The 27,506-nt window shown below is 47.8% G+C and overlaps 1 protein-coding gene across 2 annotated transcripts in view; it reads left to right on the top strand.

The window, feature by feature from the left end:
- Positions 1 to 26,841, top strand: part of LOC142584794 (uncharacterized) — a 76,002-nt gene extending 49,161 nt beyond the window's left edge. For both annotated transcript variants that reach the window (XM_075695064.1, XM_075695062.1), the window contains exons 9-14: positions 1,911 to 1,993; positions 4,887 to 4,934; positions 7,607 to 7,831; positions 13,435 to 13,686; positions 13,913 to 14,092; positions 26,491 to 26,841. In XM_075695064.1, coding sequence (XP_075551179.1) covers positions 1,911 to 1,993; positions 4,887 to 4,934; positions 7,607 to 7,831; positions 13,435 to 13,686; positions 13,913 to 14,092; positions 26,491 to 26,700 — 998 coding nt within the window. In that variant the 3' untranslated portion in view covers positions 26,701 to 26,841. The remainder of the gene's footprint in view (positions 1 to 1,910; positions 1,994 to 4,886; positions 4,935 to 7,606; positions 7,832 to 13,434; positions 13,687 to 13,912; positions 14,093 to 26,490) is intronic.
- The last annotated feature ends 665 nt before the right edge of the window (positions 26,842 to 27,506 follow it).

The following is a 27,506-nucleotide window of genomic DNA, read 5'->3' as shown; positions in this document are numbered from 1 at the left end:
GCAGCAAATGAGTTCATGCCAGCCCAAAACGATTGTGCCCGGACACGGAGGAGTCTTCAGCTAACACTCTGTGGAGTGTTAGCTGGAAGGAATGCACATGAAAGGGCTCCTTGCCAAGTGGCAGACTAATTGGCTGCCCCTGTGCTTCCCAGGTGAGAAAACCCTTTGGAGGGGTGGAAGAGCCACGGCAGCCAGCTGTACCCAGCGTTGCTGTTTTCAACAGCAGGAAATGTTAGCAGCCGGTGAGAACTGCTGCTCCCAGACCACGTGAAGCAGCTGGTATTTTTGTGTGAAAACTTGTAAGGGCAGTAAAGAAAAACAATGTGGGATTTCTGAATAAAATTCAACTGTTAACAGTTGTCAATTTCACAAAATGCTGTGCCTACGCGTGTTCTAATTCGTTAAACAAGTTGTGTAAATTAGTTGGGTCATGATAGAAATGCTCATTTTGAAAAATAGTTGATATATTATTCGAACTATGTGATTGGATATTATTCGACCAAATCACTATTCACTTCGAATTTGCTTCGAGCCTTGGATTCACTATTCGCCCATCCCTGCAGAGCGCATGTCTGGGGTGGCAGAGTTTAATATATTCATTTTACGTCCAACCCCGTTCGAAATAAAAAAATTTGAATTACGTGCGATTTTCCAGGTGGTATCGAAAGTGTTAGATATATGCAATAATTCTATACATCCGTGTTTGATATGTCGAGGTTTGACTGTATTGCCATTGAGGAAACGAGTTGTGTATGAGGAGTGTACTGCAACGGGACTCCTCTTTCGTACTTCTCTAAGAACATTCCGTGCCACTAGCGGCAGCGCCGCGAAGCCTGCGCAAGGCCTCCGAAATGAATGGCGTGCCGGTGTGTGCGAATGCCAAGAAACCCATCCTGCAGCTGCCGGGCTCCTGTCTCACGCTTCTTTCTAGACACTCTGCGCTATCTAGTGGCGCTGCCTAGAAGTTCACGTGTGGCCTCCGAGATGACAAGCATGACGCCCCGGTCCATGCGATTGCCGAGAATTGTTCCTTCACTTGCCGGAACGCAGTGCCACATACTCGGTGACCGAAAAGTTAGCGAGAAGTTCATTGAAAAGCGTCGACACAACCAGTGCATTTGTGGCGCAACCTACGAAAGCGTCGAGTTGCTATCCTTGAGGAACCCTTGTGACGTGGTTTTGGAGGAGCATTGGAGAAATTTGAGGCATCTCCTTTTTCTGTCACTGTAGAGCGGAACATTCCCAGTGACACATACGCAGTTACCCGAGTTGGTGTCAAAAGCATTCATAGAAGGTAGGAAGGAAGGAAGGAAAACATTGAAGAGCAGCACACACACGTACTGGCCCATACCCACTGACCCAAGACGTCATCAAAAAGGTTCATTAAAGACCAGTACAGACCAATTAGCACATACGCAGCGCTCAAAGTCGGCGTCAAAGTTGCGTTGAACAGCGGTGTCTACCCAGTCCCGCATCTACCGCGACCCGTGTCGGCATTAAAGGTTCGTTGAAGAGCGGCACGTGTGTGTACATTGTCACGTAGTTGGGGACCCAGGTTGGTCCGACGGTTGGTCTCGAGACCTGCTTCCTCTGCACACCACCCTGATGCACTACGCATTCGACCATGGACTGCCCAGAGACCAAGCTAGACAGGAAAACAGGTAGATTGATAGACTGATAGATAGCCTCCAGAAAGTGCGTGAAGTACCCTAACAATGCTAATGCATTAATAAAGTTCACTTGGAAGTTTGTACTTGCATCAGACGTTCCTTGCCGTCCTTTGTCTGCAGTTTCACTGTACACGTCACCAAAATAAAAGGTGCACGCTCGCTTACCACCTGGTGTGCCTTCCGTCTGCATTGACGTATCCGCGGCGGTCGTGTGGCTGTTAACGCAGGCTTTCCTTGCAGGGCCCAAGTTCGGTGGTGGTGGACCCACCTACACGTGCTACGTGTGCAACGTGGTGCTGCACTCCACTCGGGACTACAGCCAGGTGAGCACAGCCTGACCGGCTTTGTTGGCCACCTGCAGGGTTTTTCGGTTGGCAGTCTCCGTGGTCTCTTCTTGCCAAGGGACTTACAGCCTAGACTAGTGATTTTTTTATTGTGTGAAACTGTCTTTGCGGTGGTACGGTAAATTTGATGGTGTGGTTGGGCTCTGGAGAAAGCAGCTTGGAGAGGGGAGGTGTGTTGGTGAGAGGGCGGAGGGATGTTGTGAAGAGAAGGGTGTACTGCACCGTGCGCCGCCGTGGTGGACTAAACCTGCGCTTGGTTGGCAGCAGAATGGCTGAGTCATGTTAAGTTGAAACTGCATGACTTGGCATTTTGTGCGACTGACGGTGGGTTGCAGTCCTTGTTTCAGTGAAGGTGGCGGGAAAATTGCATTGCTCCTAGTTTCTGTCGCGGGCATGAAAAATTGTCTTGCATCGTGACACCATACGCACTTCCGCCAGCAACCATAGAGATCGCAGTCATGTTATACAAGGCGTGGTTCTCTACAACCCCATCAGGTAGCGCTTCTCTCCACACATCTACAGTCGGGGAGTTACGGTGGGATTGGCAGCAGGGCGATGGTGTCGACCTTTTGGCTTCTAGTGAAATAGATGCTGCTAAAGTCACTGATGTGCATTCTTTCTGCCAACTATTGAATAGTTTTCTTCTAGTCTCAGCAAGTACAAGCAGAAAACTTACTTGTGCAGTTCATTGTTTATCATAGAGTCGATGAGGCATTCTTCTCTGCAGTTTGCAACGAACGTTGCATTTTTTCGGCTGTGATCACGGAGCGCAGACGCTAGCACGATCTCTCTAATCTTCTTCAGCATGCTTATTACAGGGGTGGCGTCAGGTGGAATGACTTATGTGATTCGAAACTTAGAGCAAATGTTTTATATGTGGAGGTGCTCTTCCTTACGAGAGACTAATTTGGTACCTATAAAGAAAATCAGACTTAAATGAGGTTTTATTATTAATAGACAAGATACAGCACAAGGGAACATTATAAGGAGGAGGTCCCGAGGTCAAAGACTATAATGGGACCTCCTGTACAGCGTGTAAGTAAAAATATAAACAGCAACAGTTGCAACAAATGGTGTAAATTTACCTTAAATTGTGAACACTTTTCGAGGCTCTTGTGTCCCATCACAGCTATACATTGTCGTGAATCACAGCACTCTGAACGGAGAACCTTGCTCTTTGCAGCTGCAGCCTTGTGCAAGATGTTGGTGTTTTCAATGAAATCAGATACGGGTGCCTCGAGCGAGCGTGACAGTTGCAGTGTACACGGCAATAAACGTGAAAAACAAACAAAAAAGAAATATTACTCTTTGGGAGGCAACATAGAGCTTCTTTTCTGTTGGTGGTTTTCTTGGTTTCATTGCCTCTTTTGCACATGCCACTCTTACTATACGGTGCTTTGGTGGTGCGTGGCAGCAGAATCTGTAAAATGGCAACAGCACGAGCTGAGAGCCAACAGCTACGTTTTCGTGAATAGCTCACGAGTTGACAACTAATGAACTGATGTTTCTTTTAATTTTTTGATTGGTGGAATGGTTAATTTTAGAGCTTTCGCTATAATGACTTTTCAGAATAACGAACAGTTTGCCACAGTCCCTGGGAGTTCGTTATACCGAAATTTCACTCTAATACAGTAAAACTCTATTCGATAGATTTTTCAATAGACTATGAAACAAAAAAGAACAGCTGGGAAAATGCTAACAGTGCGGAATGGCTGCCAGTACAGTTGTTAGACATCTTGGCACTCGTACTGTGATAGGAGATGGTGCGTGCGTGCGTGCATAGTTAAGGGACACATACAATGTTCTGTGACCTCTGCCCCTTTCTGCTCTTTATATGCTTCACCATGTAATGCGGCTCTATTGTGGCAAAACTGGCTAAAGAAAAGCATACGATTATGCAATACAGATAGAACCATTGCAGACCCCAAAATAAGCATAGCCCTGCGTCTGACTTGTTGCACACATGGTCGCAAAGTACTGATCCCACGTTTTCTTCCTATATTATAAATAATATATATATATTATATATATATTATTATATATACTGATCCCACGTTTTTATTTATATTATAATATTTATATATTATTATTTTTATTATTGTATTATTTTATTATGATTATTAGAGAGGGGTTCTACATAAGGGGTGGGCAGCTTCAAAGAAGGTGCTCGATGGCAGCCTTGAACTCAGTTGCCCTGGAGTGGTGCGCCGCTTCTTCGGGCAGATCATTTCAGCCTTTGCTGTACGTGGGAAAAATGAATGCAGATGGGATGATGTGCGCGCATGCGGGGGGGTATACCGATGTTGCTATGTATGAGAGCAAATTTTCTTCTGCACATCCAAGTTTATGTGACCACCACATTCAAATACAACGTAGGATGTGGGAACATAGCAGAATGTTGACATATCAGATAGGAACGTAATACATAAGTCAATTGGATTAAGGTTGGGACTGCGAAAATGCGATGTTGTAGCCGGGAAAATGCAACAATGAGGAATGTGTCAACAGGGTTCTTTCATAAAAAGTGTTGCTATCCCAGAAATATTGAAAAGGAATGAATATTCAACAATAGGAGTAGTGAATACTCGAATCGAGTATAAAGCGAATAGCAAGGACTATTCTATTTGCATTCAAAATTTCAAATATTTGTACACTCCATGTCTTTATACTACATGTCTTTCTTTTTTTGAGGACAACTTGTGTGAGGCCATACACTGCATCTGCTCGAGCTTGAATTGTGGGGGAAGGGGGAGGAGCGGGGGAAGAAGAGGTCAAGAAAGCTTTGCTTTCAAACAGCAAAATGTTGTCCTTCCAAAAAAAGTGAGAGAAAGTGTTCTCACCCTGATCATTCCTGTTTCCTGTCCGCATGCAGCATTTCACCACCCGGGCGCATCGCATGGCCACAGGTCTACAGGCATCGGTGAGTTACCCTGGCATGTTCAGTGTGTATTCTGTGGAACCTTGGTTTAACGAATCTTCATTTTCAATGTTTGCAGTTGTACCTAACTTTTGTGATATTCCTAGAACTCTTCCTTGTAATGCAGATCATTGTTTCTCTCGATTTAGTTAAAGGAGCGTTCAGAAATGAAAGCGGCACTTCACAGTCGCTGTAAACCCTATTGCTGTTTACAAATAGAGACCCTGAACCGCTTCCGGTTTCACCCTCTGATGTTAGTCTGCTAAATTTAGTGGGCAACAAAAGATAATGGTGAGTAGCAAAAGTGCATTAAATTGGAAACCCAGAGATTTTCAACACTTATGCCGTGTACACAAGAACAGTTCTGCCAACCAAGTTTGCCGTAAATGATGCAAGAAACTGATACGAAATGATGCTTTTCATAATCTCTTGTCCATAGAACACCATTTATTTAGACCCCCAATGTAATTAAATGTGTTTGTATGCAATTGCAATACCGTATTTAATCACGTAATGATTGCACCGTAATGATTGTCATCAAAATTGATTTTTTTCTTTCCCATGTAATAATCGCACCCTGAACTTGTCGCAGCGATACATTGTGTGCCAAGGCTAGCTAATAATGATCACGCTTACCATCTGTCGAATGCTATGAGAACAACTCTTCGAGACCTACCAAGCGGTCTGCACGCACCCGCCATTCTTAAACAGATTCCCCATTACATTCCTGTCATCACTTGCTGCACTTCCATGAAAAGAAAACGCTACAACCAAACTTGCCTCGGCTTTATTATTTGTAGGCTTCATAATGGTTTTGGTCAACAACAACATAAAGGGCGCCTTTCGATTCTGCTCGTCTGCACTAGCGCGAGCGGCAACGATAGTGGCCACGTTTACACTGATACGTTAGAAGTGTACCCTATTCATACGCCGACGCTTGTAATGCAGCTAAGATATTCGCCCACCCTTAGCAGAAACGTGCCGTATTTGGATAGCACTGAAGACAAATGCCGCAGTTTCTGCAGAATGCCCGCCATGTGTTTCTATGTCACTGGCAGCTAAGCGCACCCATCTCTGTTTCTGTCCCTTCAAAGTGGACATGGCTGCGTTATTGTCGCAAGCTTCCCTATATTAACAATATTATTCATTGCTGATATGGAAGAAACTGTTTCAATGTGCGTAATGTAGTCATGAAAAGAAAAATAATCGCGTTCGGCTCCGTTCGGCACGTTGCTCTGCCACCATTTTCGTTTTATTGTCTCACACTGACAGTGGCAGCCGCCTGCTTGTCATGATGAAAAAAGAAAACGTTTCTTTTCGTGGGAAATTTAATCTGCTTAATGGTCGCACCTCTGAATTTGCATCAATATTTTTGACAAAAAAGTGTGATCATTTGCGAGTAAATACGGTATAAGGAAATTTAGCTTCCGCTGCAAAGGAATGCCTAGACAATAAATGCAAACTTCCGTGGACACAGATGGTCAAATTGTTGAATTATAAAAGGCTGTTTGAAAACACCTCTCAGATCACACACTATGCAATAAGAGAAACCATCGAAGTGAAGCTGCATGATGTTACGTATAAAGCCCAAGTGTGATAAGATAAGTGCGAGTGGAAGTGTGCGAGGGTGAGACAAGAAAGATGGTGGCTTCGCGAGAGCTGCCTTCTCGTGCGAGCAAAGGGAAAGAGGAGGAGGGCAGCGAGCTCATGATAACGCGATCAAGTGCATGCGAGGGGCGGGGCAGGGGGTGAGTTGGCATGCTGGCACGCGTCTTGGTCGTGGCTGTAAGTGTGGCTGAACGCGCACGCAGCTGTGCACCCTGCTTTAGAGGTAATCTGCCACGTGTGGAAAGAGTGGGCATGCCGACATGGCGTGCCATCGTGCAAGCTGTCTTCCCGCACATTTAATCTTGGAGGTTGCGTAATCTCGAGTTGCGGTGACTCGTTGGGGCGAGAGGCTGATGAAGTATGCTGCCGATGCTTTTCATGACAGTGTCAACTCGGTGTGGGTGACAATATCAGCCACGGGGCCGGAGTGTGCGCAAAAGTGTGGCTGGCTTCGCTTATTCGTACCGCCGATGTGAGCATATCGTCGACGTGGCATGAAATGGTATCGTTTGTCACCGACTCCCAAATTCATTAAAATTGTTTTCTCATTGAAACTCGCTTTTCCGATTGCGGGATAACTGGAAAAATTCTGCGGCTGCTTTCTATGCAAGAAAAATTGATCGGCGACTCTACTTATTTCCATTAAAGGCCAAATTTCAATTCAACAAAAATCGATGTAATGAAGCAAATTGTTGATTTTACCTACTTCGCTATATCGAAGTTTAACCATTTTGAAATCGCATACAAACACACTTCATTATATTGAGATTCTGAATACATGGTGTTCTATCAACAAGAGGTTATAAAAATTTCAATTCTTCGTTATATCAAGAATTTCGTTATATTGATGTTTTAACTGTATGTGCAAGCTACTATGTATACCCTCTACTGTTACGGCAGAAGTGTGTATATGAAGTTTGGATTGCCCTGTAGGGTGAATGTATTACTCCAGTGGCAAGTGTAATGCGGAGTATTTTGTGCGTGTTGCAATGGCAGGGCAGTGCTGATTTTGGGACGAAGTGTGGTTGCCTTCTGCACAAAACCCGCGTTCCCTCATTCTTGACCAGGGCCCACCATTTGACCGCAAGCGGCCACGCTCTCCGTCACCATTTTCACGGCCACCGGCGTGGTCTCCACCACGCATGCGGTCTCCTCCACGAGACCTCTGGTCAGGCGGCCCACCGCAACGGAAACGGTCCCCCGAGCCCTTCCTCGACCCCATGGCCCGGGACCTCTTTGCACCTCCGTCTGGGCCTGGCGGCTCCTTTGAGCCGGGCTTCCGAGGCCCTCAGGTCTGTCCTTCACACCTCTCGAGTCTACCAATTTTTTTTGCAAAGTTCACGAATTTGGTTTTTTTAAAAACTATTTTACAAGTGTTACATCAAGCTTTACGGAGAAAAGATTGTTGAGAAAAATGTTCTTGTCAGTTCATGAGCCTTCCGTTCGAAGTCTACAGTCGAAACCCACTGTAGCGAAATCCCGCAACAACGAAATTCTTGCAACAAACACCTCTCGTCAACGAAATGTCACTGTATTACAACCTTGCATCAGCGAAATTAGCCGGAACGTAACCCCGCATGCAGTCGACGACCGATAATTCGGACTCCACGGGAAACATAAATAAGTCAGAACTATCGAATGTCTGAAAAAATGAATATACCCAAAAAAGATCACTTTATTTACGTTGTAAGGCCCGTGTGCGCAGAACAAGTGGTCGATGTGTTGCTGCACGCACTTTCACTTACGTGCAACCAAGCCCGCCTGTATTGAAGCGAAAAGCTTCACTACGCTGGTCAACACGGTGCTTTGCACGAGCCAGCGTATGTCAGAATTGGCTCCGTAAGCGTGTTCGGAGTCGGAATTGGCTCTGTAAGCTTGTTCGGAGTCGGCGCAGCTGGCCACTGCCGCGCGCTATGCGTCATCGTTTGACGTTCGCCTTAAGCGCGTGTTTATCGCGGAGGCCACCTATATAACCGCTTGCCAGAGAATAGGCATGTGCATCAACATGGAAGGAGAAGAGAGTGATACTACCGACACAGAGAGCTGTGTTTATAGCTGTACAGAAATCACAAGACAATGTGCCCAACAATGATGAATAAGGAAGTTTAATAATCCTGCATAACTTGTGGTATATATCATTGATAATTGGCAATTTGCATAACTACACAAAGCACACGTATAGCATAACCATAAGCTAACCAAATCATATCCATAAGTGAAACCGTAAGCATAACCATAGGCTAAATCAAAAAGCATAACCATAACTTAAAGCATAAGCATATCCATAAGCTAAACCGTAAGCATAACCATAGGCTAAATCATAAAGCATAACCATAGGCTAAATCATAAAGCATAACCATAAGCTAAACCATAAGCATCACCGAACCTTTTCGCTTCGAGATATCTAGGCTTAACCTTAGCTAAGCCGCAGCCAATTTTTTTCTGTCAGTTTTGAGTTTTGCTCTACACCAATGCAAGGACAGCAAAGGCTTGAGTCATATTCGCATGTGGAAGGCTCCGGAGCAAACATCACATCATCGTTAGAGTCGCTGTTTGATGGTGGGAGAAGTTGCCTAATTATTTTGCCATCATTCAGTTCGGCACACAACAAAACCACACTGTCCACATCTGCAAAGTCTGCGAATCTAACGGCGGCAGGAATCGGCACACCGCAACCCAGCAGGTCATCAATGATACCCGCATTTAAGCTTGTTGTGGTAAGCGGCAGTTTAGCCTCTGCAGTTGCGGAGTCTGGCTCATTAGGACTGTGACTCGAGACGCGTTTGGAATCTGACTGCGAGCGCACCCTTGGTGTCATTTGACGCAGCCTAAAGCCCCTCCATACACGTTTCCGCCGACCAGGTTAAGTACCGCCAACCTGCCCTCCTCCTTCCCGCACCTCTCTCACTCACCCCCTTAGCTTCCGGCGTCAAGCAGAACTTACGTAGCTGCAGCTTCCTGTTCCGAGTGGAAGTGACACTTTGTGTTTTTTAGTGTTGTTTACTTTCGCGCGGCTGGAGAGGCTTCGGTTGAAACTGTGAATGCGATTCCAGCTGCGGTTGAAACTGTGAATGCGATTCCATCCGAGAACCACCGCCTACTGTAACCAGCGATCTGCTCGTGTTCGCTGCTTCGCGTCAACCTGCGACGGGTTGTGGCACGAGCGACAACGTACAGTGGAATGTAGTGCCTGGGCGCTTGGAGACCACTGCCGTTTTTCGTGCGTTTGGACAACAGCGACCGCAAACTACTACTTCAGCGGAATACAACTTGTCCCCTTTGCATTCTCCTTATGGTGACTGCCACAGCTCTGCTAAGCACGCGCGGGCGTCTCACCATCGTCCAACAGCAGTCAAAGCGGAAATTCCCGCAGCGCAACTCCAGGAAGCAAAAACGCCGGAACCGGAAATTTTTAAACCGGAAATTTTTAAACCGGAAATGGCGGAACCGGAAATACCGGAACCGGATTTGGTGTGAGGGGAAAAGGCGGCGCACAACAAAGGTTGTCGCTACTTAAGAAAGCGGCGGTGGCGCGTAGATGCAGGGGCTTTAACGCAGCCTATCTATAACGTCACCAGAAAGACTTGCTGGAGCCAGCAGAGCGCTGTCTAGAACGCAAACTAAACAAACAAGCACAGCATGGCAGAACGCTGTGTGTAAGGCAAACTCAACAAACAGAATGGGTATAGCGGGCCATACATTGGGGTGTCGGAGATGGATGTGGTGTTCGCGTTGTTGATATGACCTTACAATTCAGGCAAAAGCCTCCAAGATTGGCACTTGCAGTTACCGTATTTACTCGCATAATGATCGCCCTTCTTTGTCAGAAAAATAGACGCAAAATCAGAGATGCCATCATTACGCTGGTTAAATTTGCCGCTAAAAGAAAAAGTTTTTTCTTCCCGCATTTGCTGTGGGACACCAAAACAAAAATGGCGGCCGGCGGAGCAAGCCGAACGCGATTTTTTTTTCCTTCTCGTGAGTACATTACGTGCATTGAAACAGTTTCTTCCGTATCAGTAATGAATAATATCGTTAATATCAGTAAGTTTGCGGCAATAACATAACCATGTCCACTTTGAGGGGACAGAAACAGATGGCCGCGCTTAGCTGCCAGTGACATAGAAACACATGGCCGGCATGCTGCGGAAACTCCGGCATCTGTCTTCACTACTATCCTAATACGGCTCGTTTCCGCTAAGGGCGCGCGAATATATTTAGCTGTGTTACAAGCGCCGGCGTATGAATAGGGTACACTTCTAACCTATCAGTGTAAACGTGGCTACTATTGTTGCCGCTCGCGATTTGTTGCGTGCCCACGAGTGCAGACGAGAAGAATCGAAAGGCGCCTTTTTTGTTGTCGGCCACAACCATTATAAAGCCTACACATAATAAAGGCAAGTTTGGTTGCAGCTTTTTTTTTTAGTCATGGAAGTGCGGGAAGTGATGAAAGTAATGAAGTGAGGCATCTACTTAAGAATGTTTGGTGCATGCAGACCGCTTGGTTTGTCTTGAAGAGTCGTTCGCGTAGCATTCGACAGATAGTAAGCGCGATCAATATTAGCTAGATTGGCGCACGACATATCGCTGCGGCAAGTTCGGGGTGCGATCATTAAACGGGAAATAAAAAAAATCGAATTTTGACGACAAAATTCAGGGGTGCGATCATTATGCGAGTGAATACGGTAAATCTCAGAGGCACAGAGTGGTGGTCAATGCAAGGCCTCAGAGATTACTATGTGGTGTGTAATCTCCGAGGCCATACTTAATGTATCGTTGAGTTTGCCAGAGGAGATAATGGCGGTAGAGTTCGCGAATGCAACACCCACAGACTGAGTGTGGATAATCGAATGTAGAGGTGGCGGCTGTCCAAAATATTGGTCGTCTTTACACGTCAAGTCTGTGGGGCCATTGGCGGTGCCGCGAACCTGTCCGAATTAGCGAGCATGTCTGGATTATTGGTGTCCGATTTATTGGTCGGTGACTATATTGCCTACACTTGCAAGGCTACCAGGTTCTAAAATGTGCTCAAAGCTTTGCACTAAAATAGCTAGCCTCACGTGTGTGCTCGCGTGAGCGTACGCTGTTTGTGCGCAACGAAGTATGGATGGAACAGCAAAGCATAGACGGAACACGTGGGATGATAACGTTTCTTGACCGAACTTCTTGCATAGCTTACAAAATGTTGACTACTGTGTATGCAACGGAGTACAGGTGCGCCAAGGGCTGATAGCTTTGAGTGTGCTATGTTCTCAACACTTAGTTGTGAATTTGCTCGCTGCTGCTGCCTTGACAGTGAGTGTTTGCAGTCATCAAATGAGATGTTTTCGTGTTATCCTGTGCACGTCTGGCATCATGCTTGTTAATTTAGATACTAAACAAATGGTAGCAAGTTTATACTGCTGAGAGAACCACTATTCTATGTCAAATAATTTGTTAGCGGAATGAACGCTTCTTCCCTTTTTGGCAAAACTGCGACATTTTTAAACTGAGGGCGCCAGCCGATAGCTGCTGAGGGGGCAGTAGGCGCAGTCAGCTATGGCATCTACGATTTACGGCACCACGCGACGCCGCTCGCTAATCTCAGATGCGGTGAGCCACACCGATGCACAGCTCTCAGTGCACTGTGCGCCACGTGCAGTCGAGCTCGTAACTGCGCTATTGTGGTCCGACCTGCTTGCGATTTGTTCAGGAGTGATTACTGACGAGGTATTATCCACCAGGAATATTTTGGGAATTTGTGAGCGTATTTCTACCGATTAAACTTTAAAATCTCGGATTAATTAAATTTGTCTAACGAGGTTGTTCCTTTCAAGTACAACTTCGTTATATCGAGTGTTCGACTGTACTATCAATGTAATCTTGGCAAAGCCACAGGGATACACAAAAGTGATTGTGTCGCCAGCCAGAGGATATGAGAGGTAGGTAATCGCTTTTGCGCTGTAGGCTAGCCGAATTTTAACAGTTGCATTTCATTCTGCGATGCATTTCCTGTCAGTACTGTCATTTCGCAGCAGTGAAATTCTCACGACAGCGAATTTTGCATTCTCTGCCGATTTCGTTGTTGCGAAGTTCAATGGTGTTATAGTTTGCTGGTGCTTTGTGGGTGACCCTTTGGTTTTTTTGCTGTATTATTTTAATCTGGGCTGATAGTTTCTTTTTTCATATATGATCATATGCCAAACTCTAAGGTCGGCTTAGAATCGAAGATTTTAAAGAAATGTTCCAGTTTCTAACAGTAATCGATAAATATGGTGCATAGCTAACGCAATCTAGAAAAGTCAGTATCGCAGCCACTACTAGCCGGGCCAGTTGCCAACTGAAGTAATTGAGTGACGTCGCCATTACAACCTGTGTCGTATCGGCGTGAGGCATTATCGTACTGGCACCAAGCAGGCGATACCACTACAGTACCGCTTTCAAACGAAAAGTTGTGCTAGCCGCAGAGGCATCGTCAAACTCTCAAGCCGGGCGTGGCTTTGGCATCGACGAGAGAAATGTCCATCGTTGGAGGGGGCAGCGGGAGACGCTTCTTGCGTGGGCCGTAACAAGAAGATCACAGCGATAAGAAAGGTAGCGACAAGGCTAGCTGCGACAATATAGAATGAGCTCGGGATGTTCACGTTCATTAAGTGCTGTTTTCATTTTGTGACCACTATCCTCGCTTTTTTATTCTGCCCACATTCGAGGAAAGCATTTTTTTTCTTTTTGGCTTAGAATAGATTCTGGCCTAGATTCGGCTAAGTTCGGTAGCTTTATGAGCGTGCTGTCACAAATTACCATATGAGTGTTCAACTCTCCCAAATCCACACGTACAGCTTTTCTCCCATTGAACTTGCAATCAGCAAAGGTGGACCGCTGTCGGTTGATGCGAGTATTTCTGCTGCCACTGCAGGCTGGCATGCTCGAGGACTACGGTGAACGTCGCGGTCCCAGAGGTGGCGGGGGCTCGGAAATGCCCGATCCATCATCCGTGGCTGCCACCTTGGAGACCATGATCCAGCTGCAGCAGCGGCTGCTGAACATGACAGGGCCGCAGGACTCGGGCGGCTACCATGACGAGGAGTTCAAGGCCGTTGCACGGAACCTCCAGGACATGGACCTGCAGAAGAGCCTGCAGCAGCTCAGGCAGAGCCAGCGGTACAATGTGAGTAGTGCAGCGTGTACTGCCTGCCGTAGGACTTCCTGCAGGGATTGCTCTAGGGACGTCTGGTGCTGCAGTCGTTCTGCTTCCACGGGAATTATGGTTAGCGCATGTACAGTAAAACCTCGTCAAACCGTACCCGCTTAAGCTTAAGTACTTTGTCTGTAGCTGATTCCTCTCTCCCCCCCTCTTTTTTTTTCTCATGTTTGTCTCGCTCTCTTGGCGGCAGGTTGGTCCCTCCCCACCGCCGTATGGGGGCGGCAGCACACCCACGGGCACTTCACGCAGCATGCAGTCGGGGCCCTACATGGACAGCTCCCCACCACCCTTCCGTGAAAGTGGCTCCAGCTACCAGGGAGGCATGGGGGACGGCTTTGCTGGCAAAAGGGGACCATACGGCGGAGGAGTTGTGAGTGGCCCCAGTACAGCTGTGCCCCTCTGTGCCCCACTGTCTATACAGTTTCCGTGAGAAAGGCACTCGGCTAGTGCACAGTGTCAACAGGACAGGTGTCAGTTGACGGGTGGCAACGGACACGGCTAAACAGAATCCATAGCTGGCAGTCAGTTCCTGAGAGTGCACAAACCTTTTGCTTGCTTTGGTTTTTCGTAGTTTCTCTAAATATTCCCACTCAGGAACAAGAGAGGAAACATAAGGAGTGCCGTTTCCTCTGGTGTATGGCCTTTATGTACAGATTACCTGCTGCAGATTCACTAATTGAACTTGTATAAACCTTTATCATATTATACAAAACTGCAAGAAATCTCAGTAGCTGAACTGGAGCATTTGGTTTACCTTGTGACAGTTGTAGTTTCTTTTCCTTAAGCGCACCGGTGTTGGGGGCATTACATAATGGCTGTATCATAGTTACTTAAACCGCTCCAAAAATTGTGTGCACGTTAGAATTGAGTGCGACCTAAATCTGTGTTACCATATCGCCATTGGCATTTCAATATGGCTGCCTGGTACGCGCTTCGAGCCTAGCTGCCGTAGCTTCCTCCACTTGCTGCGGTACTTGTGCTTAGGTTAGTTCACCATCTGTCTTCCAATTTTATGCGTTTCCTCTATTAGCATGGAAGTTCCGACTGCGAAGACCCGCCCAGTTCATCACGATGCCACAATTAAAAGGAGAGCGATCATGTTGGTGGAGACGGATGGAAATCGAGCCGCATGACAGGCCTTCACAGTTCGCGAAACTTGAGTGTGGGACTGGCGCAAACAGCAGAGCAGATCTACTCCGGCGGATGCTGCGAATGGCGCGGCCGCGCAGCCACCATCTTCAAAGCAATCTGCCGTGAGGACAGAGTCTATGCGTCTAGGAGCACCACACTGTGTTCTCATTGCTTAGTTCACGTTGAAGCGAGAGGAAGCACAAAGTTCAATTCGCTTGCTCCTGCTCGCACTTCCTCACCCCAGCGTTCTGATAGCGAGTTTCCGTGGTCCTCGTGTGAAACGTGCTCATGTTTGCTTGTACCCGCGTAAAACCACGAGAAGAAAAGCACTAGCTTGGAAAACATACGATCCGAAGTAACTAAAACATATGACAGACTTAACTATTGTTGACATCTACGTAATGGGAAGCATTGTGCGGATCATTGTGGCACGAGATGCCGACAAGCATCGAGCTGGTGGTGCTGCGCCGGCCCGAGACTCGTTTTGGTTTTCTGTTGTGGGTTCTTTTAAGGGGGTGACAGGAAACCAAAACGAAATCGAGTAGGTGAGCGACGCCGAATGCTGCCAAAGCGAAATGTGATGCCCACATCGCGCTGCATGTGGGCATCAATCTCCGCCAGCTTGGGCGGAGATTTGATTTGCTAGTACCGGGGCCAGAAACAGTGGCCACCGTCGTTTTCACATGAGACGGGTAGCTATATATAGTTCTCAATTGCGCGCCTTGCGCCTTTTCTTGTTCACATAGGACCTAGAGGCCGAAAAATGCATGTGATCGCAGTCTGCAGCAAGGAAAGGTGGTGTGTTTCAGTTATCGCCTATTAAAAGCATGCGCTGTGCTTGCGACGGCACCATGTGCTGTGAAACAGGTAGGCGAAGATGCTTATCGGAATAGGACTGGCGGTAATAGCTGTGAATGCCATGTGCAACGACACCGGTGAAGATTTGCTGGTGCTGAAATGAGAAACTGAGTGTGCAGAGGCATTCTCACGTGAGACGGGTGGGTGAGTGTTGCGGTGAAGCTGCCATGGTGGGTAGCTATATACAGTCTGTGGGGTTCTCCTCCGCGCGCTCTTGGGACAAAGGAACGACAACACAGTAGTGCAAACAATCACAAGGGCATTTATTGCACCTTTCATAGATCAATGCCTGCTAGCCGAGTTGCTATCCACAAAACATGCCGATGGGCGCGCGACAAATCTAGAAGTCCGACTCACCGTGACCGGATAGCGAGTGAATATGTTCACCCCATGCTGGATCCCAACGCCTGGTCGTTCGCGTGTACGGTCACGCGAACAGTGGCGCGTTCGAAGGCGGCCACGCGAGACAGTCTCGCAGAAGCTTGGATCGGCGAATGCGCGGCACGTCTGAGCTGCTTGCTGTCCCGCTGCCAAAGAGAGAGCGCCTTGTCTTACCCGCACCCAAGTAACCCCGGGGTGTAGCAGCGCAACACTCGCACCATCTCTCGCACTGCGGTTGTACCACTCCGACTGCCGCGGGCACCAGGCCACGCGGCGAAGCCGCACTGCAGGAGCTATGCGGGAAAACAAGATGTCAGGGGACGCGTCAGAGTTGCGCATCCCCACAAGTCGAACCTCAATACAGTCAACGACTGATTTTTCGGACCCTCTAGGGAACGTAAAAACGTCCGAAAATTCAGGCAGTCCGAAAAAATGAATGCATGCAAAAAAAAAAAAAAAAATTCACTTTCTTTTTTTATCGGATCTTGAGGTAAAGGGCGAAGTACCAGGCTTCCGAAACCCTGCCAAAGCATCAGTGAAGTGGCTATAAAAACAGGCGTTCAAAAACTGTATGCAGCCGACTGCCGGTTTATTATGTACATGTGCATTGTCGGGCGGCCGGTGTTATTGCTGCATTGGCTTAAAGAACTTGTTGATTGTTGTTTGGACGGCGTTCCAGTTGCATGCGATCATATTCGCCTCGATCTGAGCAAGGGTCTCGTCAGCACTGTACACCGATGAACGAGTCAACAGTGCACGCGTCAACTCTGCGCTCGTAGTCGGCGCAGGCACTGGCTCCTCATTTTCAACATCGGAGTCTTCTGAATCCCTTACAACCTGACGGACTATTTCCTCGTCAGTCAGTTCCGCGCAGAAGTCGAGCTCGTTGTCAGCGTCAACAAACTGTTCGAAAGTTATTTCCGTGGGTATGGAAACCCCAGCAGAGCGGAGGTCGTTGATCACGTCGTCCATTGACGCCGAACTCCTTGCTCACGCCAGCTTGGGATCGGCCGCTCACGACTTGCTTAATAATGGCAGCTTCTCCATCGTTAACCGACGGTACTGCTTTCTGCGCTTCGATGCCATCGGCGAGGACGACGAAGACGGAGTGGGGGCCATCGAAGGCAAGTGAAATCCTCAAGTTGCGAACAGTGGTGCTCGCTGACGAGCGTCGAAGCACCTAGGCCTAGCGTCGCAGAGCACACTTGAACAGCACAACCACACACCACGCTAGCCAAAACGCGGCTGGCGTAAACAAACGAAATGGCGCCGCTCCGGAAACTCCGCCGGAGGCGGAAGTGCGCCGATAAACATAGCCAGCGTGGCCAGACCAAATCGGTGTGTGACGGCTAGATTCGGCTAGTTGTGGTTCAAAGCAGTGATATGCTTCGGCTGCAAGTCGATTTTCTTCGCAAGGGCGCTGCGCGAGGAGCCAAAGGAGCTTCCGTCGCGTCAAAAAGTCCGGAAAATTGGACGGCGGGGGGTTCGAGTGTCCGAAACTTCAGATGTCCTTATACATTGATTCTATGGGGCTCGTGGCGGTGCCGCGAAGACGTCCGAAATATCAGGCATGTCCGAAAATTTGGGCGTCCGAAAATTCAGTCGTTGACTGTATATTGAGCAGCGTGGTGGTGGCGAAATAGTTCAATATAGCCATTATTCAATATGTAAAATCACGTAAAAAATGCATCGAGATCTTCTGCAAATGAATCAATGAACCGAGGGTGCAGTTGAGGATCGTTGTTTGGAGTGCGCATTCGGTAACGCAGTGTGCAGTTGGCCTAAGCCGCACTAACTTCGTTAGCCACGAAGTCGTGTGGTCTAGGCCCATCGTGCATGGCACAACCAATCGTGCACTCCGAATAATGATCCCCGATCGCGCCCCAATCGCAGCGCAGTAAATACTCACTTGAAGCTTCACACAAAGTATTTATTTATTTGGCTGAAAGTCCTGCAGCAGTGTAGCCTGCTTCTTATTGGCAGCCGTGTGCTTAAACACTGAGTCCTCAACATACTCTAAAGAATCCACAAGTGATAGGCCGGTGCCCTCTATTGCGTAGCGCCTAGAAGGGCCAAGGCAGCTACAGCCCCAGTTGAAGTCGGGAGTGGGGCAATATCAGCGCTTGCAGGATCAACCTCGGCAGCATCTTTGTTTGGCCGCTATCTCTGCTGCAATCGCCACATCCGTCAATCGAAGCATTTTGAAACACTGTCAATAACAAAGTATTAACTGGCGTCTGCTAAGGCATCTGCCAAGGCGTCTATGAGTGAGCCCAGTGAGCGTGTACTGTCGCACGCCTTTGTGGATGCAAACCGCCAGTCCTCGCAAGGTGTGGCACGTGCAGAGCACGGCACCGAGGAGGAGTCAGTGCGACAATTGCGATGCGTCGTTGACGTCCAACTAGCCAAGCCGCCTCATGTGTACACTGCTACACTAAAAGTTCGTTAATTCACTACTCATTAATTTGAAATTTCGCATAATTCGAAGTAGCCACCGCGGTCTGTCCAACAATGTATTGAAAGCAATATGTAACACATCCCGCTTATTCACACTGAAATTCGCACTGCCACTGATAATTCAAACTCCGCATCATCGTGGATGGGGAGGGTGCTAGTGCGCGGCAGCACGCTGGCGTTGCCGTGCGGGTCGCGCAGCTTGGCTTTTTCGATCCGTCGCCGCACGTCGTGTTCTTTGTGTACGAGCGTGCGAGGGTGAGCCGGCGAACGCGGCTCAATCTCGCGTGTGCAAGAGGGGAAGGTGGGGTGGAGCACGCCCTCTCTTGTCGCGCACGAAGCAGGGGGCTGAGGCGAGGGAGGGATGGGAGGACGATCTGCGGCAGCTGCTGCCTACAGCGCGGCCATGCGGGCGCTGCATCTTGAAAGCAATCTGCGACGTGGCCAAAGTGCGCGCCCACGTGGGCCTCATCTTCAAAGCGATCTGCGATGTGTGCAGAGTGCGCGTAGTGCCGGTAGCTTCATATGCGATGTGCTTTCTATGTTTCGTTTGCGTTGAAGCGAGAGCTGTACGAACGTCAATTCGCTCGCTGCTACGGTTGCGTGTCCTCACTCCAGCGTTTTTCAGCGAGTTTTCGCGGTCATCGAGCGAGATGCGTTCATGCTTACCTGTGCGTGCGTGACACGGTGCTTGTTAATTTATTTAGTAAGCGAATTCTTACAAGTTTATACGGTCGATAAAACTATTATCCTTACTTCGTATAGCTATCTACTAATTCTCTATCGCAATCAATGCTTCGCTTTTCGCGCGAGTCTGTGACTTTTTTTTTTCTCCGCCCCAGTCAGCGCGACGAACGCGCGGATGGAGCAAAAGCCATCTCGACGTCAGGCGCGTCGGACCGTGTGCGGTCACGTTGGCTGCTCCAGTGCTTTGAAGTATAAACGTTCACGCCAGCGTGATGTAGCGTGTGCGCACCACGTCAGACTATATACGCGCCTTAACCGAGTGATTTTTTTCTGACTTTCATTAGTTTGAATTTTGTATAATTTGAATTTTCATAGCATCCCTGCGGAATTCGAATTAATGAGCTTTTACTGTACGTTGAGATGGCGCCATCGATGTATGCAGCTATAGTGCACAGCAGTTGGGAATGCCCATCGTGCCATCGCTATCTTTGAGGGTGTTGCAAGAAAGCTTGCCACCTGTCAGCAGAGCGCAGATGGTCTGGGTTGGCAGAGTTCGATATATCCGTGTTATGTCTAACCCCGTACAAAATTAGAAATTAAAAATACATGCGATTTTCCAGGTGATACAGAAAGCGTTCAATATATGCAATAATTCAACATATCTGTGTTCCATATATCGAGGTTTGATTGTACTGTTCTCGATCGCATACTTCCTCACGCATTTTCTTGTTTACATGGAATCTAGCGTCCGGGAAACGTATCATACATTCGCAATTTTGAGACATACCGAACATTGGTGCCGAGAAATCGCATTTTCCGGGAACGTATGAACCGGTAAAAAAATGAGCTAACTCTATTGGGTCGTTTTTGTGTTCTCGAATTCGAACGTTGGCGCTAGAAAAACGTACGTAATGGGAATGTATTGACAGCTGTACTTGTTTGTCTATATCGGGCGACACGTTTCACCGCCTAACAAATGTTATCGCACAGCTCAGGACGCACCTGCATGTATCGGAAGTTTCTGGAATGTTATCGATGCTTCCATCTGCTGTTTGGGATCGAACCTTGTGTAATCTGATCGCATGTGTCCGTGACGCGAATGATGTAGAACTTTGTGGAAGGCACGCGGATCCCAGCGATTACTCTGGAACATTCGACGACTGATGTATAAAAGCCGACGCGCTTAACCCGCTGATGAGATTTTCGACGATCGCCGACCGTGTTTACCTCTGTCGTTGTGCTATAAGTGTAGCCTGTTTTTGTGGGCACAGGTTCGCCTAATAAAAGTTAGTTTTGTCCTTCACAGTACAGTCGCCGACCATTTATTCGGACCTCGCGGGGACTGCGAAAATCTCCGAATAAACAGGTGTCCGAAAAAGCAGATTAAGAAAAAAAAAATTTTATCTTTATTTCCACGCATTTATTCGGGCTCGGCAGTAGGCTTGAAGAAATCGTGAGTGCGCCGTTGCATGCTGTTCCGTTTACGCGCAATTAGATAAGCCTGAATCTAGGAGAGGGTCGTACGGTCGTACAGGTGGCTGAAAGCACAGTCACTGCTTGTGCACGCTCCGCATGCGACGGCAGCGTAGCACATGGTGCGTCATCTTCCGACACGGAGTCATCGTCCGACGGTGCAGCAGAAACCGAATGATCTCGCCGTCGTCGAGTTCTGCGCATGTCAGTACAGCAGTGTCAGCACCTGTGAAACTGTCAAATGAGACTGTGTCCGGAATCGCAATGCAACTACTGTGCAGGTCTCGGCAGAACATTTTCCGCGTCAGTAGGGAGCACATAGGAAGGCGACACATCTTAGGCCTCCCGGCATCCGCTTGCCGGCATTCCCCAGCGCCATCTGTGCGGGCACTGTCGGTGCCATTAAACACTTGACGTGATGTTTCCGTACGCCGCGTTGGATCACCGGAACCTCGGCACAGCCCACAAAGCAAACACCACCGTGCCGACACCAGTCGCACAAACGAAAAACGTGGTCTGCTCGCAGCATCGTGCGCAAAGAAGCAAATCAGCTGCTAGATTGTCTTGACATGGCTTACTAAGCTGAAACCGGAACAGCTGTATGGCCTCTCTATCGAACCAGGCAGAAAGGATGATGATGAGCGGGGATTTCCAGTAGCGCCACTTCGTGGGCAAGCAAGGAGGCTCCGTTCAAAACAAAAATGGCATTCAGCAAGTTGAACTATGCGCCGGTCAGAGTCAGTGCATGATGCCCTCGATCGATTTGGCTCAAGGAGTGTCCGAAAAATCAGGCGACAGGTTGCAAGGTGTCCGAACTTTCGGCAGTTGTTATACATTATGGTCTATGGGGAGAATGGCGGTGCCGCGAAGCTGACCGAATAATCGGGCATGTCCGAATTTTCGGAGTCTGGAAAATCGGTCGGGGACTGTATTGCTACTGTGTTATTCAACGTCACCACCACGTGACAGTATCAACAAATTATTATGTAGTTTGTTAGCGAATGTTTACAAGTTTATATGGCCAAAAAAAACCTTAGTTCGTATAGCTGTCTACTAATTTGCAAGCGCAGTCAGTGCTTCGCCTTTCAGGCCAAACTGTGACTTCTTTTATTCGTTGCAACTTTAGTGCATTTGGAGTAAATGTTTTTTTTCCAGATGAGAGAAAGCTGTATTTCTGTATGAAAGATTGAGGTGTATGGTACTGTAAAGGGCTTTCCTCTTTTAGGTCGCGACAATCGGGTGGGTCTTACAATTGATGGCAGTTTTTTCCTTTTTTTTTTTGTCATGCAATCATTTACAAGAGAGAAATGTAATGTGCGTGATCCACACACATTACAATCGAAGGGGCGTTAGAATCGAGCAGATACGGCGCCTGGTATACCCGCCCAATAAAAGATCTGCGTGCACCCTTACAGTTAGAGCAACTTGTTGCTACCCAAAATTCACTAATACAGTCAACGACTGAATTTTCGGACACCCAAATTTTCGGACATGCCTGATATTTCGGACGTCTTCGCGGCACCGCCACGAGCCCCATAGAATAAATGTATAAGGACATCTGAAATTTCGGACGCTCGAACCCCCCGCCATCCAATTTTCCAGACTTTTTGATGCGACGGAAGGTCCTTTGACTCCTCGCGCAGCGCCCTTGCGAAGGAAATCGACTTGCAGCTGAAGGATATCACCGCTTTGAACCACAACTAGCCGAATCTAGCCATCACACACCGATTTGGTCTGGCCACGCTGGCTATGTTTATCGGCGCACTTCCGCCTTCGGCGGAGTTTCCGGAGCGGCGCCATTTCGCTTGTTTGCGCAGGCCACGTTTTGGCTAGCGTGGTGTGGGGTTATGCTGTTGTGTCAAGTGTGTTCTGCAACGCTAAGCCTAGGTGCTTCGACGCTTGTCAGCAAACTCCACTGTTCGCAACATGAGGATTTCGCTTGCCTTCGATGGCCCCCCCCCTCCGTCTTCGTCGTCCTCGCCGATGGCATCGAAGCGCGGAAAGCAGTAACGTCGGTTAACGATGGAGAAGAAAGCCGCCGTTATTAAGCAAGTCGTGAGCAGCCGATCGTAGGCTGATGTGAGCAAGGAGTTCGGCATCGGCTTCGCTCTGCTGGGGTTTCCATACCCGCAGAAATAACTTTTGAGCAGTTTGTTGACGATGACAACGAGCTCGACTTCTGTGCAGAACTGACTGACGAGGAAATAGTCTGTCAGGTTGTGGGGGATTCAGAAGACTCGGATGTTGAAAATGAGGAGCCAATGCCTGCGCCGCCTACAAGCTCCAAGTTGATGCGAGCACTATTGACTCTTTCATCGATGTACACTGCTGACATGACCCTTGCTCAGATCGAGGCGAATGTGATCGCATGCAACCGGAAAGCCGTCCACACAACAATCGACAAGTTCTTCAAGCCACTGCAGAAGTAACACCGGCTGCCCGATTATGCACATGTACAGTCAACAGCAAAAGTTTACAGGATGTGGTTTCCCATTCAAATGTAAATTCCTTCACTGTTAAGGTATGACACTTCGTATTTAATGAATCTCTGTGTAGGTTGCGAAGGCTGCTACATGCTGGAACATTTAATTCGAGGCAGTGTGACCACGCTTCGCGAGAACTCACCTTCTTGGCAGATCCTGCGTCTCGTAAACTTTTGCGGTTGACTGTACATTATAAACCGGCAGTCGGCTACAGTTTTTGAACGCCTCTTTTTATGGCCGCTTTACTGATGCTTTGGCAGGGTTTCGGAAGCCTGGTACTTCGCCCTTTACCTCTAGATACGAGAAAAAAAAAAGAAAAAAAATGTTTTTTGCATGCATTCATTTTTTCGGACTGCCTGAATTTTCGGACGTTTTTACGTTCCCTAGAGGGTCAGAAAAATCGGCCGTTGACTGTAGCACCTGCGATTAACAGAGTGGCACTGACAAGTTGCGAGCAGCAGCTTACTGATATCCCCTGAAAAGATCCACTGTATTTCGGCTGTACTGTGGTACTAACTGGCAGAGTGCATTGATTGTAAAGTAGCAGGGTGCATACAGGCCCTCGAAAACCCTTGAAATTCAAAAGTATGTTTTCAAGGGCCTTGAAAGTCGTGGTATTCTACTTCTCCCTTGAAAACCCGTGAATTTTATTAGTAATACAGTCCAAGATAGATTTCGTGATCTGCCTTCTATGGTGTATCAGCGTGGACCCAGCAAACTTGCTATTTTAGAAACAATGATACACTAAAAAGAAAAAATAAAGCCACTTCCACGCAGTTAAAGCTTTCCAAACAGCGAAGCTGGTGGTTGTCTTCTCAAGTTTGAGCTCGTGCTTAGCGTGATTTTCATAAGTATTTTGTCCCATTGTCATCGTTTTCCTAGATTCGAGCTTGAGTTCCGGATGGTGCACACTCTAGTTGCATGAGCTTGTGGTCAAACTGCAGTGTGTCGCGCACCTTGCAGCTGTGGCCGCACTCACGGTCAAGGAATTGTCTCTTGAACCGTCCATCACACCCTGCTTGGGAAGAATCTCTCTGCATTGACGTCTCTGCTCAGCCTCCTCTTCTCGAAACTGGAGGTTAGCTTGCCTCCACCGGCGCTTGGCTTGCGCTTCCTGTTCTCGATTCTCGGCGGTAGCGGCTTCCCTTGGCTGGCGCTTTGCTTGAGAAATTCGATTAGTTCAGTCTATTCTTTGCGTCACATGGGAGGCCTGGGTATGTGTGGTTCGCAAATTTTTGCCGAAACAACACCGGTCGCGGGATGCCGATGCCGAATTTTCTGTAACACGGGCTCCTTAATACTGTTGCGTTAAAACGTTATCCGTCGCACCTGCCTGCGTCACATGCGTACCTTCGCGACATTCTCCTTTGATCCACGCACCCTGCGCAGCACAGATCCGCATGTGCAGGCTCCGGAGTACACGACACATCATCTTCCGAGTCGGAGTTGCACTTTGACAGTGGGGGAACTTGCTCAATCGTTTTATCATTGTTCAGTTTGCGCACGACGACACCGCACTGTCAATGTCTGTGAAGTCTTCAAATGTAACGGCGGCAGGAATTAGCACACCACAGTCTAGCAGGTTATCAATGATGTCCACATTTAAGCTCTTTGTGGTACGCAGCAGTTCAGGCTCTTCAGTTGCAGAGCCGGGCTCATTCGGACTGCAACTCGATTCTAATTCAGAGTGGGACTGCGAGGACACTGTTGGTACCATTTGACACGAACTGTCGATAACTTCATGAGAAAGACTTCTTGGAGCCAGTACTAAATGAAACAACGCATAATGTCGGAACTCTATCCAGAAGGCAAATTGAATGAACAAGAGCAGGCCATGCACATTGGTGCCAGAATAGGATATGATGGATCACAATGTTGATGCCACCTCACAATTCAGGCAAAGTCTCCAAGATTGGCATTTGCAGTTAAATCTCTGAGGCTGAGTACTGCGACCAAGGCAAGGCCTCAGGGATTACCATCTAGCATGTGATCTATGAGGTCATACTTAATGCCTCGTCGAAGTTGCCAGAGGAGATAATGGCAGCTGAGTCGGCATACGCTATAGCCGTGGACGGAGTCTGGTTAATTAAATGTAGAGCGGGTGGTTGTCAGAAATATCGGTCGTCCTTACACATCAAGTCTGTGAGGCCATTAGTGGTATCGCGAAGCTGTCCAGATTATCAGTGCCCGAATTATCGCTCAGTGACTGTGTAAGTGTACGTATAGTGTTCTAGAAATGTGATAGTAAAAAATTGCTACGTGGCATGCCACTCTGCTCCCTTGAAAAAACTTTCGCAAGGTCTTGAAAGTCCTTGAATACATAACCTTGAACTTGTGTCTGAGAGCTGTACAAACGCAGAGTAGACTTCTGTTAATGTGGGCCTGGATAATTTAATGTTTTGGTTTATTCGATCCTGGCAGAAGGTTTCAGCCAATGCCCACGCATTTCTGTGGAACGAAATCTTTGTTATTTTGATCATAAAATTGGCCTTTGCTGTGTAATTTAATTTGTCCAGTCAGCACGCATGTGCCTGACCCCAATAGCGACCCCTTTAGTGGCAGCGTCTTTCCTAGCAGAGCCTCGAAGACTGATTGCATTAAACACGTCATCTCTTGTAGAAAACGCGTATGTCCTACCTGCCCTAGGAAGATTTTAAAGCATTAGCTGTGGATTACGAGTGTTTCGTTGCGATTTACCCTATTCTAATGTGCGCCTTATTTTTTTGGGGGGGGGGGGGAATCGGGTGGTAAATTGCCTGGTGGGGCAATCGGACACGATACCTAAACAGCCGTCGCAACGATCGTATGCTTTGCCGTATGACACGGATGTATTGCGGCAAAGCTTAATTTAAAAACCCTGCAGTGAAGCTGCCATCAGAAAACCCGCCGTCATTCTAAACAGTTTCTTTTGCTAAAAGATTGGGTGTGTGTTAGATTTATCCTTAGTTTGGGAGCTTTGATGTCATTTGTGCATTAGTTTTCAACTTTGGACACATAGAAAGGACGCATTTGATGTGGGGGTGCATTAGAACCGGGCAATACTGCCAAATGAATCAATTGTGTTTTGTCGTTTTTTTCTGTATCTTGTTTAATTCAACCCACCGAATAACTTGATCAGTTTCTTTGGTCCTGTGATGGTCGATATAATGGAAAAGTGCAGCACAACAAAACAATGACACAAGGAGAAACGAAGATGAAGACAATCAGTATAGGGATATCATGGAAGGGGACCGTGCATCGTTCTTTTTCAGGATTAGACGAGGACAAGTTGCCGCATGTTCCTGTTGTTTATCTTTCCCAGGATTCCTATTCACCTGGTGGAGATGACCGGAAGGGCTCCTACGGCATGGGCGGTTCCTTCGGAGGTGGCGGTCCTGGTGGCAGTGGTGGTCCACGGATGAACGAGTATCGCAAGAGCAGTCTGGGCCCCACTGCACCAAGGCCGACGGGCTTCGGCCTGCCACCTTTGAGCCACATGCGCGGGAGGGGCGGTGGCGCCAGTCGCTACTGAGCAGTGCTGTTGCCCAGCCCTTTATGTCTCCGGCCTATGCACAGCATTTCCTCCTCTCCCCATGGCTAGAAACATTGCTTTCTCTTTGCTCTCACCTGCTGTACATATAGACATCACCTCAATAAAAGCCTTGTGGTGTGCTTTCAGTGGTAAGCGTGTTTCTGAACCATTGTGGAGTGGTGATGCTGTGTGAGCCATACTATGTCCACAGTGGTCAGTCCACCAGTTTGGTCACCATCTTGGGAAAAAATTACAGGCTAATGTTGCAACAGGACTATGCATTGGAGGTATGCAAACATTCTATTTCGAATCGAGCATGAATGTTTGAATAATTCTATTTGCTGATCAAATATAGAATATTTGATTTTTTTTGCATATTGGTGCCTTCGGTGAATGACCCTGCTGTGGTCGGTGCCTTGACGCGTGCAGTGTTCCCACGTCACACGATCTCAGTCGGTACAAGTTCACTCAGGTTGACGATACCGATCGAAGCAAATGCAAAGAACGGTCTGATTAGCCACCAGAATCTTGCATATTTGATGCTGATGTCATCGAATATGCGAGTTCAGTGTACCTGGTTTTTGGTGGAAAATTTTGTGTGCTACCGATTTACATGATCATCACAGATCTGTGAAGTAGTTCTGCATGAATTGAAACTACCCACAGCCGTGAGTGACTGGAACTTGTTGACACTGTTCTGCAACTTTCTAATTTGACCCGCCGTGGTTGCTCAGTGGCTATGGTGTTGGGCTGCTGAGCACGAGGTCGCGGGATCGAATCCCGGCCACGGCGGCCGCATTTCGATG

This window comes from Dermacentor variabilis, chromosome 6 (genome assembly GCF_050947875.1).
Source record: "Dermacentor variabilis isolate Ectoservices chromosome 6, ASM5094787v1, whole genome shotgun sequence".
In the NCBI taxonomy this organism is placed as follows: Eukaryota; Metazoa; Arthropoda; class Arachnida; order Ixodida; family Ixodidae; genus Dermacentor; species Dermacentor variabilis.
Note: the sequence above shows the minus strand (reverse complement) of the source record. Positions and strands in the feature narration are given on the sequence as shown.